Below are 12,413 nucleotides of genomic sequence, written 5' to 3'. Positions count from 1 at the left end.
TCTGAGTTGATTGGCCAGTCATATGATGATATAGAATTTCCTAGGTAAAATGCTCTGGGTATGTATAACTAACATGGGGCTTGAACCCACAGCCCTGAGATTAAGAGTCTCATGCTCTACCAGCTGATATATATATATCACACATACATCCTCTGAGAATCTACTGTTCACTCCTTTGGAAGAAGCTCTCTATCAGAATTGTTAAATTTCCCACAATTCAAGAAGGTTTTCTGTTGCACTCTCCCCACCCCAGGCATTTTATATTCAGAAAGTTCCCCACATTCATAACTATTTGTGATTATTATGGTATTGGGGCAGTCACACAAAACCTCACTTTCAAAACTGTTTGTGTCTGCAAAAATGTGGGGGCAGTCACATTGCTTCACTTCCAGTTAGTGCATGTCCCAAACTTCCTGGTGAAACCCTATAACTTTTTCTATCACAAATGGTCTGGGTTTTGTTTGGGTTTTTTTGGTCAGTTTTTGTTGTTCTATAGTTCCTCTGGATAGTGCTAATATAGTAGCATTGGGGACACTTCACAGTGCAAGTAAAAGCAGAATAAATCCACCAGTAATGTACCATTTCTGAATCAAGAACTTGTTGAAGAATACACCTGCGATAAAACAGCAGTCTGGAGGACCCCTAAGTTTCATCTCAGCAGAATGGAGGCATGGAGTGGGGACTAAAGTTGTATTCACACGTGCAAATACTAAAACCAATGATCATCTAATTCTTTGTTTATCTAATGATCATCTAATTCTTTGTTTCTTTCTTCGTCTTTCAGCGGAAGAAGTGAAGAAGCTGAGATCCCGGGTGGATATCCTTGAATCCCAAGCCAGCCGCTGGCAGGTTCAACCCAACACAGTTGAAAACGTACATGCTGTACATTCTGAGAGATATAAAGCAGTACAGGGTGATATTAATGACGATCAGTTATGGTTTTTAATGAAGAAGAGGCTGGATGTGGAGCGAAGCAAAGGTGAGGAGCCCACAAAATTCCACAAGGATAGGAAAAGAAGCAACGTATTTGCCAGAAAATGTGTAGTGTTCTTTAGCTACACTTCTAAATTTCCTATAACACAATTAAACTGGAGGGAGAGAATGGAGCATAATTGAATTATGTGGACTTTGAGGTCAGTCCAAACCAATTTGTATATTTGTATAAAGCAAAAGACTAAACTAAACTAAAATTAAAGACTAACACAAGTTTTAATGAATGGAGTGCAGTTCCAGAGGTTATCTGAAATAATGCCATACCCAGATGTCTAGAGGGTGGAGCATTCATTCCTTTCCTCCAGTACTGAGGATCCTTATATTTGAAAAAGCTGCTGTATCAAGCGACATGATACGGGGAAAATTAGGAGCAAATTAGGCTTCCATTGGCTCCAGGATGCCATGTTTACTCCCTGGCTTTAAACATTCTAAGAGATTTCAAACTGGATTACACTATGCAGCCTAATTTTGTGATAATGGGCAAGTAGTCTAAAGAAGATCCATAGCCAACTGAAAGGGTTCCAGGACAAAATGCATCTGGTTTCCTAACTGCACATACATTCCACTTAATTGCACTGCCTTTCTGTCATTATATTAAGCCAGAAGTAGTTTTGGGTCATTTGCACAACAGAAATATGACTAGCATTTTGTTTCCTTTGCAGGTTATTTCCAAGGAGAACCAGGACAGAAAGGTACCCATGTGCTGCATCTCTGTTTTGATATGTACTGTATTAGGGATCTCTCTTAGTTTCAGTATTGCGTGTCATAGAAATTAACAAGTGTTTAGGATGGGTTTCGCCTCCCCCGATAATTATGATTCTCAACCCAGAATGGGGTTCTATGAGAAAGTTGAAGTGCTACCATTCTTGTGATTCTCCATGGGAAGCCATGATAGATAAACCACTTTCAAGCCAGTTTCAAACTGGTTTAAATGGATTGCATACAACACTACATAAGCAATGTTCTACTTGTGCAATGGGACGTCCCCTTCCCTTCCTCTCCCTGTGCTCCTCACAAAATCTACTCCAGAGAATCCCCCAACCTTGAGCAGATTTTGAGGGTGCTCATTTTTAAGGGGCTGCAGGGGAGAGGGGAGAATGGGAAAGTTTTGTTGTGCTAGGGGAAGTCTGCTGCATGAGATGAATGGCAGCATTAGACACAAGCCAATTTGTTTAAAATTTAGAGAATTCACAGAAAAAAAATTATTCCAAAGAAATACAGAGAAAGGTGTAAGGAGTAAACTGGTTCAGCTGAGCTGAAGAGCTGATTGACCTAGAGATGGCTTTGACACTGCCTTTTATGATCTCCCAGAACTACCCCCATGTGTGACAGTAATTAGAGAGAGGTTGATAAAATGAGCAAAGCCTTATTTTGATCCGACAACTGATGCATTTCTGTCCCTTTTGTTCTGTCTTAGGCGATATGGGCACCCCAGGTGAGTTTACGATTCTCAGTTCCTATGTGCTATGACAACTTATTTGGCTACAGATAGGTAGCCGTGTTGGTCTGCCATAGTCAAAACAAAAAAAATTCCTTCCAGTAGCACCTTAAAGACCAACTAAGTCAGTTCTTGGTATGAGCTTTCGTGTGCATGCACACTTCTTCAGATAAGAAGTATCTTAAGAAGTGTGCATGCACACGAAAGCTCATACCAAGAACTGACTTAGTTGGTCTTTAAGGTGCTACTGGAAGGAATTTTTTTTGTTTTAACTTATCTGGAGTAACTTTTCTTTGTGTGTGAGCATGTGTGTGCAATGGAGCTTCCATGGCCACTAGGAATCAGGACAATAAACCTGTACAGGTGCTCTAATTATGCCATCACTATGTGAAATGGGGGCGGGAATCAATAGTCTAAATGCTGAATTGTTTAGCATCTGATATTAAGCAACAATTGTTGTTAAGGAAGAGATTAGTATTGGGCACACCTGCCTAACAATTGTGGTACTATCTGAGATGTAAAGGGTTCAAAAATTCTTATATTATTGGAGTGCTAGTTATGCACTGAAAAAGAGAAGAGAAATTTGGATTTTGCAGGTAGGGTGCTTAAAATTAGTGGGGAGGAGAATAGCAGCTGTTACCACAGAACACCTTGTTCATTTTCTCTGCTTCCCACTGTGATCAGTTGCTGCAACTTGATCTGTTTTGTCAAGTCTGAACATCACAAGCACAATGAGAGGTACCTTCAAGTTGACTTGCAGCAATTTGCAGTAAGGCACTTAGATTGCCTTTGTATTAGATGATACTCATTGGAAGACGAGATGGAAAAAAAGAGCGATTACTGACAGATTCCTTCACTAAGGACAGATTGGTCTCTGCAGGGGAGTAGGCAGAACTGTAGAACTCAAATACTGAAAATTTAATATATGATACTAGACTTCATTTTAAATCAAATCTGGGAGTGGTTTGCCATAGTTGAACTCCGTGTTTGATCCCCACATTCTTATTTTTTTAAACTTGCCCTTAAACTGATGCTGTTTCAGACCAACTCTTCTGGTTATTGCCACACTTCATTGAAAATATTAAAATTGAAGCAACAATCAAAACTTGAATTCAGATATTAATGCTGATTTCATTTCTGCTTCTCTACATTTCCCTGCATGTCACAAAGTAGCAGTGCATAGCTCTTTTTAATATCATTTGTTTCGTTTTCTAAAAAGAAAAATAATGTCGTTTTAACAGGTATTCCTGGCATCCCTGGGCGTGAAGGGCCAAAAGGACAGAAAGGCAGCATGGGTAAGCAGATCAAAGAATAATGAGCAATTTGAGTCAGAGAGCAAGCCAGAAACGCTAGATCTCAGGTAGACCTTGTTGCTCAAGCAAAGCTTCAACTGTGACAGGAAGCCCTCTTATACATCCAGCCCAGGAGGAGCCAATGGCCAAGTCAGTCTGGAAGGTTCTTTCCCGAGAAGTCAGTGACACTGCTTGCCTTATTAGGTAGCGTCCAGCAGTTCCTGATATTTTCCTGAGAAGCTGCAGAGAAATGGCTCAGCACATGGGGCAGCGGGCAGCTACTACTGACACAGGGGAATTTTTTAGCTCAACTGAGTAGAATGTGGCATATGTTGGGACCTGGATTCTAAGGTACTGGTTCTCCTCAGGTGAAACCGGCATGGAGGGTCCCATGGGACAAAGAGGGCGAGAGGGACCTCCTGGACCTCGTGGAGAGCCTGGTGCACCTGGATTTGGACAGAAAGGTGACAGAGGTAAACAATACTTTTGTGTCTTGCTTTCCCACCTACCATTGTTGATCACTTCTATGAATATTACAAAATTATTGTGGGAAGGGAGGCCCTCTTAACAGATGTTTTTTCTTATGACAGTGGCTTTCAAACTTCTACTTTCAAGCTACACTTGCTACTTCAGCTTGTCTACCAAAGAATGTCTGACAGGAAATCCTGTGCATTGTAAAGGATGTGATACTTGGCAATGACTAGGACTTTTGGAGCTCTGTTGCCCCACACCAACCTCAAAACACACTTGACACCCCTGTGTCTACTATATATTGCTGGGGAAGTTCAGTAGTAATGGTCAAGTTGCCTTTCAGGGGAACTTACCCAGATAAAATTCCTAGGAACCCCATAGTTTGAAAAACACTGCCTTAATATTGTGCATGGGTATGACAATAACTGTGACATAAGCTATGCTTGGATAGTTTCAACAGTTGCATAAAATGGCGGCAATACTGTTGTGGAAAAGGCAGTAACAGTCTGGTATTTTTCCGAATGACATAAATTTAAGAAAGGTTGGGCTGAGAGATGAGTTTGTTTCCCAGTAATGTACTGTCTGTTGTACTTTAATTACTCATTAATCAGCGATACAAACAGGGCTGGGGACCACAACTGCATGCCCCTCAGATGCCAAGTAAATGGGGCTACCAGCCCTTAGTCATTCATATGAGTAATGGGATACAATGAAACTACAATGGGAGTTTGTTTTGTGGCAGGGAAAACAATACCTTATCTGTCTCCATAGAACTCTGGTTCCTACAGAATGTGTCTCTCTGCTCATGGTGTTGAGGGGTGAGGTGACGAAAGAGAGGGTTGGAAAACACTACTCAGCTGCTGTCCCCCAAACGCTACCTAACTGTAACCTTATATTCTGAATGGGGTCACCTGACTACCTCATAGACTGTGTAACCAACCCCACCAACCACATTGGCATTAACAGGGTCAGGAAGAGAAGCATCTTCCTGCTAAGGCTGAACATAATAACAAACATCAGTGCTGTGTAGTTGGTCTTCTTGGTTCAGGGCCATGAAACCAAGGAGAAACATGACAGAAAGAATTAGGCTTCAGTAGGTTACTTAATGGATTTCTCTCACATTTTACTCTGCAGGTACTCCTGGCGAACCAGGACCTCAAGGTCCCCCTGGTGCCCCAGGTTCTGTTGGTCTCAAAGGTAAATTTAGTCACTAGCAAGGAAAAACAACAAATAAAAAACACACAAATAAAAAAGCTCAACAGTTATCTATGAAGGAAACATGAGTTGCAACAGTGAGGCTGAACGCATTAATAGTACTTTGCTTTTTTACCCCTTGCCTTTATTGTGACAAAGGAAATATTTGAGGCTATTCAGAATAAACTGGGTGTATATTTTAAAATACAATGGAGTAGTTCTTAGTTATCCTCTGTTGTTGTATTTACATACACAAATTCTCTGCATGGTCATTGATGTGTTTTTAAAAGAAATTTATTTTTATCCTAGACTGTAGTGTGGGCTAAGGGTACTTCTAGATGCATCTAATATTGAAAACAGGTTGTTCAGATGTTGCAAACATGCTGTTGGCAACTGGTTTCTTTACCTATAAATGGTAAATCCAGATTAAATGGGGGAAAATTCAGGCCGGCATTTTTCATGCCAACCATGTTGTCTTGGTGCTACAAAAAGTTGTGTTCATGAGATTGCAAATGTATTATTTGTTCATCTTTAAATCACATAATTCCTGAGCAGTTGCAATGTTTCCTTTTCTAGGTATGATGGGTTCACCAGGTCCCCATGGTCCTCCTGGTAAGTATCATGTTCTCATTATGTAGTTGTAAAATATAGTAAACCCAGGTACTGTAACTGGCAGCATCTGGTATATTGCTTCTCCTGGCTGAAAAGTGGTAAAACTATACAAAAGAAAAAAGAAAAGAGAGAGCTACAAATAAAATATGTCATCCACTCAATTTTCTGCTTTTCAGAAACTTCATATATTATGTGCTTGACCCTTATTGATTTTACTTTTCTTTTTAGGTCCTCCTGGGCTTCAAGGATTTAGAGGTGAAGCTGGTATCCCAGGTGGTAAAGGTATGAATAAGCGCCCAGAGCCCAAATTATCTGTTTCAAATTATAGGAGAGAAAATAATATATGGTTCTTTTCTGCCACTATCTACTGAGTACCTGTAGCAGATAGTTGAATCCCTATCCCAAGGAGGATGTGGGAGCGCCTCTTGACTGAAATTAAATAATAAAATGAAAAATATAAGTAATTTAAATGGTGAGGGTAACAGTTTTAAAAAGTGGGTGCATGCATGTGTTCATGGAAAAATAAAGAAGAGAAAGAGAGAGTGCCATGTTCAAAACTGTGTGTATTTTTTAATTTGCTAGTGAATTGACATGTGTTGGTAAAAGGCCTTTGGATATCATTTGGATATCATTGGGAAAAGGCCTTGAGATATCATTTATTTATTTACCCCTCTCTTTACCTAAAAAAGCTCCCAGAGTGGATTTCATAAAATGAATAAAGACAAGGCAGTCTAATCCAGATTACATTGAGCATTAAAGATATTTGGGGTGTGTAGAATCCTCCCTTAGGAGTTTGACAGATGTCCTACCTTAACTGTTCCTTTCAGTCCAATATGGATGAATGATTTTACTATCTAATCTTTCCCCCCCAATTCCATTGTGTCTGTGTGTTTTTAGGTGAAAGAGGAACCCCAGGAGCACCTGGAACCAAAGGTATACTGGATAATAATATGTGATTCCTCAATAGCTATCAGACTCCTATTTCCCCAGTCACTGGGGTGTTCCTTATATGTTTGCCATTAATATGTTTTTTGCTTTGATGGGGAAGTTTCAGTGTGAATTAATTGCATAATATCAACTTTTCTTTTTGTGTTTTCCTTTTAGGAGATCAAGGGGAAAAAGGACCCCGTGGTCTTACAGGTATGTAGTAAATTATCAAGGATTTTGAAAGGACAACACATGAGCATCCATGCTTGCCCATGATGACTAAGAGGTGTGCCTGGAAGGTTGTCATCCTTGAGGACAGGCAGGAAGTGAAGGGCTTTTCCCTAGTTCTAAGGAGAACCATGGGCTCCCTCCATTCAAAAGGTAGAAAACCTGAAAGATCAGGAAGGTTTTTTCTGGGAGCATCAGCGATGAAGCAGTTCAGACTGGGAGCTTATGACAGGAACTAAGACTTGGCCACTGGCTCTCACCCAGGTCTTGATGCTCTGATGTGATCTCAAGAGAAGCACCTGCAAGAATTGCATGTTGTATTTTAATCTGATATTGAAGACGGTTACATAGTTCACCTCTTTGGTTCTTATACCAGCAGCAACCCATTAAAGCAGAACTGTGCACATCATTCTAAGCCATTCCTGTTTGATTTGCAGGTGAACCAGGTTCCCGGGGACTACCTGGGCCTCCAGGTGAAGCAGGAGCTAAAGGATCAGTAGGTGAGTGAAAATATATAATATTGACCTTTCTGGATGATAATCTACTTCAAACCACTGTCTCTAGGACTCTTGGATCATAAGATTCAGAATAAAAGTCAATCTGAGGGACTGAAATTTAGCTGCCTTCAAAAGACAGAAAGCTTTTTTTTTTAACGCAGTTCAGTGTAGGGTCCCTTCCAACTCTACAATTCCGTGATTCTATGTTCCTCGCTTTTGGGAAATGCAAGAGGTGTGACTGGCATATGTGCATGTTTTAAGTCATGTGTGAATGATCTCTTTGTGCCACTTAGTGAAGGCTAAGTCTTCTGTACACTTGATCATTGATAAGATTACATTGGCCCAGTTCACATGCCACAGTAAACCATGGTTTATTTGAATGAGCAGTGTGCTGTTGTATGCTGTTCAAAAGTTATCTTGGTGCTGCTCCCCTGCTCATGCTGCTGCTGCTGCTGCTGCTGCTGCTGCATTGGATTGAAACAAGCCCGAGTCTAGTTTGTCATGCAGTCTGAATCCAGGTTTGTGGTTTGTTTTCCTCAAACAAATCCTAAGTAGTAATTCAAGAACCAACTGTGGCTACCACTTGCAGGGTTCTGGCTTGGTTTATTCACAATGAAGCGGCAGCAGAAATTTGGGGTGAGTGCCATGGGCACTTTTAATCACTGTGCACCAGCACAATACCTGTTCACTTATGTACTATGTATTTTTGAAAGTTGTGCATCTGTTCATTATGCAGTTGAACACTTCTTAAGATATTATAGTGAAATTTTGCATGATCATTCCTGTGGTCAAGAAGCAGGTTTTCTTCTATGTTTGGATATAATTGGATGCCATTTTGAATCAAGGTGGTGGGCTGAAACTTTAAAAATGGCACTGATTTTTGGATTTCATAGAATTCCTGAACATTGCGAGGAATGCAGCTACTAGTATATGATGTACATTATACAAATATACCTTCAGCCAAATGTACTTGAACTTTAAACAATTAGCTATCTTCCTCTGTATGGCTTTGTGTTAAGTAAAAAATACATATGATTCTATGATACACCGTATATAACTAACCAACTCTTTTGTCTGTATAGGTCCACCAGGACCAGATGGACGGCAAGGCTCCAGAGGTAGATGATTGCTTTCTGTTTCTTTTCATGATAGAGAAAAACATGAAAAAAATAACACCAAATGGGTCTGGACATGGATTTACAATGTTCTACCACCATAATTTTTATGACGGTGGTGTATCTTGCATAGCAAGATCTTCTACCAAATCCCATGGCGCTTAGCTTGCAGATCTCGAATATAGCATTGCACATTTGGTTGGTTATAGTTTTGTTTTTATCAGTGTATCACTTCTTAATGTTCCATAGCAAGCAATTCAGAAATAAAATGAGTAAACAAATGAAATAATAGTACAGTTCCATTGGTCTGAGTAGCTCTGAATTTCAGTGAACATTGCTGTTGCATAAAATGAAAATACTAATTCTCCAATCATCTTCATTATTTCCTAGGAGAGCAAGGTCTTATGGGATTGCCAGGCCCACGAGGCCCACCAGGACCTCCTGGAGATGCAGGGCAACCAGGTAATAAAAGTCAAACCAAACACATTTATTGGTTGTTAAGCAAATGAACAGCCTCTGGCAGGTGTTCTTGTTTTCGTGTGGAGAGTGCCCTTTGCCACTGAAAAGTTCTCTTCAAACTGAGGAGCAGAGGTGGAACACCAGGACTTACTGTAGCCTTAGCCTTGAAAGAACATCAGGTTCCCCATAGGAAGAGGAGCAGGGAGGCAAGAAAGATTGAGAAGGGGAAAGCAAGTAGCTTGGTTCCCATGAGGGAAAGTGAAAATCCTGGAGGTAGTTTTGGGATAGGAGGATAATCTTAATTCATTCGTATATTCATTTTGCCCAAAGTCATCATTCACTGAGGAGACTGTTTGCAAGCTGGTTCATATTCAGCATAGAGACTTAGGAAAGGGAACTGTACCATTATGGTGGCAGAAAAGAGGGGGGGATGTGTAAAGAACTTCTATATCAGCAAAATGAAAAAGAAGGCCAAAAGGGAGGACATTGCAGGTACTGAGGCTAAAAATGACAAACACATGAAGGAAGAGTTAAGCAAGTAGATGCAAAAAAGGCAAGGGCTGATCACAGATGTAGTGAAAAGGACTAGGCAGCAGTGGCTTCCATTTTGGATGCTGATGAATCAGCTGAAAAGGCCAGGTTCTTACTTGCTGAAATTAAGACCTTGGTTGTAAATTCTGAACCTCTTCAAATGTTTGCTATTGTTTTCCTAGGTCTTACAGGACTTCAAGGACCACCAGGTAAATACACTATGCATGGAAAGAGATCAGCATTAAGTACCTACTAAACACTGAAAAAGGCTGAATTTGGTGCAGCAGATAATGAAAGTTCATTTTAGTGGGAAACAATAACAGCTTAATGCACAGTTGTCATTTACAGTGTGGCAGATGTAACCACATGGAGAACTGGTCTCCTGTCATACCTGGCTATGGAAATTTAGATAAGTGGTGAGCCTGGTAATTCTGGGATTACCACATAATTAGAGGTTACCTGTTGCATGTTATCTTAATTGGATCTTCTTTAGTTGTACATTGCCTTGTGAGGGCTATGCCCTAAAAGCAGAATATAAATGGCATTAACATGCAAGCAAGCAACTGCATCTCATAGAATTGCAGAGTTGGAAGGGATCCTGAGGATCATCTAGTCCAACATACTGCAATGCAGGAATCGCAGCTAGATTTACAGATAGCCATCCAACCTCTGCTTAAAAACCTCCAAGGAAAGATAGTAGGACTGTGTTCCACTGTGGAACAGCTCTTCCTGATGTTTAGTCAGAATCTTCTTTCTTGTAACTTGATCCAAATGGTTTGGGTCCTAGCCTGTGGAGCAGGAGAAAACAAGCTTGCTCCAGCCTCCATATGACAGGCCTTTCAATATTTGAAGATGGTTATCATCTCTCCTCTCATTCTCCTAAACATACCCAATCCCCTCAGCCGTTCCTCATAAGGCTTGCAATTCAGACCCTTTATCATCTTGGTCACCTTCTTCTGCACACGTTACAGCTTGTTAATATCCTTATTGAATTGTGGTGCCCTGTGGTTACATCTAGCAAGTGGTGCATTCCAAATGATCCATTCAAAATATCTGAGAATGGGAGTATAGATTGCACTCCAAGTACTGGGGGACTGATATGGATGGACAGAAAGGTGTTTGCATGTTTATGAAAGAATCTGCGTCCTTTGAAAACAAATGAAAATGAAACAAAAGCAGGCTGCCTTTTGCAATATCTGGGAAGGGTATGTGTGAGAGAGATATGCCTTGCAATGAAGGAACTTTGAATACACGATTCTTTATGGTCCAGTATTATAGCATTCTCACACACACTGTGATGTATGGTATTTTGTATACTGAATTTTCATTTTTAACTCTCTGCAGGACTCACAGGCAATCCAGGCCGACCAGGAGCTAAAGGTGAGTAGAGATGAATATTGGATGTGCATGTTTTCAGTAGAAAATGCTCTTGTTCATACATTCAGACCAGGGCAACACTGCAATAGCCAGGGTATTTAGTCCCTCAGATTGTCTAAGAACCCCTCTGCTGCACAGTTAGCCTGCACACTGGACTTTGCCCTCTGTGACTACCTGTCTTAAGCATGCAGAGGCTCATGTTTGTGCTATTCCCTGTTCCTCAAAACAAAAGCAGGTGGAAAATCATTCTGTTCAGGACCTTAGGTGTTCTGGAGTTAATGTGGAGGCCTCTATTACCTGCCCAAACAGAGGGACTCATGCCCTTTCTCATCATACTACTATTACAGGTCTATGCAGCTTGAATATATGAACCAGGAAAAGGTGAGGAGTAGAAGCAAAGAATTGCCCCTACTCTGCTGTCAGCTACAAAAGTCTCACAACCTGGCTTTGGATAGGGATGATGAGAAATATGGAGTACTACTGATTGCTCACAGGGCCTTTTCTAGGGTTGCATATTTCAAAAAGTGAAAATCCGGACACAAAAACACAAAAGTTGTGGAGCCAAACATCAACAATGCACCCAAGTTTTCCCAGACATTTTAAACGATTTTCGGAAATTCTGCCAGGATGCTATTTCCAAAGGGCAAATCCTGGCTATGTCTGGAAAATTTTGGACATAAGGCAGCCCTATCTTTTCTGATAACAGATGCATACACTTAATTCTGACAATCATTTGGGGCAATTGCCATTAGAGCCACATTTGTGTCCTTATACCAGCAATTGCCAATCTTAGTATAATAGCCATCATTTGGCAAAGTATTTAATGGCACAGATATATCATGGGTCATAAACTTGTTATCATTGAAGCCCTGGTAACATCTTTCCCTTTCCTTTCCTGTTTCTTCAGGTGAACCAGGCGCACCAGGCCGGGTTACTACTTCAGGTATGTATCACTGCTGTAGCAGGAAAAGTCCCATGCCTGATAATTGTCATACTGCCATGGTGCCATAATCTTTCCTCACAAAGTGATTTGTGGAACTTTTTGCTGTTTCAGATGGTGCATCAACTATTTCTGTCCCAGGACCTCCAGGTCCACCAGGGGCTGTTGGTCCTCAAGGCCCACCAGGTGTTCCAGGTGAGAACCTTTTTAAATTCTTTGCCCTTTTTATTTGCTTTATTCCTAATATTTCTCCATATGTAGGGATTTGGAGGAGAAATCTGTTCGGTTCACATTTAAAGCTGAATTTTTCAAATACACGCTTTCCCAAACAATATGAGA

At 40.7% G+C, this 12,413-nt stretch overlaps 1 protein-coding gene across 2 annotated transcripts in view; it reads left to right on the top strand.

The window, feature by feature from the left end:
• Positions 1 to 12,413, top strand: part of COL17A1 (collagen type XVII alpha 1 chain) — a 60,365-nt gene that overhangs the window by 25,221 nt on the left and 22,731 nt on the right. For both annotated transcript variants that reach the window (XM_081911984.1, XM_081911983.1), the window contains 17 exons: positions 785 to 979; positions 1,656 to 1,685; positions 2,411 to 2,428; positions 3,673 to 3,726; positions 4,092 to 4,196; positions 5,329 to 5,391; positions 5,965 to 6,000; positions 6,229 to 6,282; positions 6,898 to 6,933; positions 7,105 to 7,140; positions 7,593 to 7,655; positions 8,735 to 8,770; positions 9,158 to 9,229; positions 9,940 to 9,966; positions 11,102 to 11,137; positions 12,042 to 12,077; positions 12,189 to 12,269. In XM_081911984.1, coding sequence (XP_081768110.1) covers positions 785 to 979; positions 1,656 to 1,685; positions 2,411 to 2,428; positions 3,673 to 3,726; positions 4,092 to 4,196; positions 5,329 to 5,391; positions 5,965 to 6,000; positions 6,229 to 6,282; positions 6,898 to 6,933; positions 7,105 to 7,140; positions 7,593 to 7,655; positions 8,735 to 8,770; positions 9,158 to 9,229; positions 9,940 to 9,966; positions 11,102 to 11,137; positions 12,042 to 12,077; positions 12,189 to 12,269 — 978 coding nt within the window. The remainder of the gene's footprint in view (positions 1 to 784; positions 980 to 1,655; positions 1,686 to 2,410; positions 2,429 to 3,672; positions 3,727 to 4,091; positions 4,197 to 5,328; positions 5,392 to 5,964; positions 6,001 to 6,228; positions 6,283 to 6,897; positions 6,934 to 7,104; positions 7,141 to 7,592; positions 7,656 to 8,734; positions 8,771 to 9,157; positions 9,230 to 9,939; positions 9,967 to 11,101; positions 11,138 to 12,041; positions 12,078 to 12,188; positions 12,270 to 12,413) is intronic.

This window comes from Podarcis melisellensis (genome assembly GCF_964234715.1).
Source record: "Podarcis melisellensis genome assembly, chromosome: 5".
NCBI lineage: Eukaryota > Metazoa > Chordata > Lepidosauria > Squamata > Lacertidae > Podarcis > Podarcis melisellensis.
The sequence above is the reverse complement of the archived record's forward strand: the minus strand, read 5'-3'. Positions and strand labels throughout refer to the sequence as shown.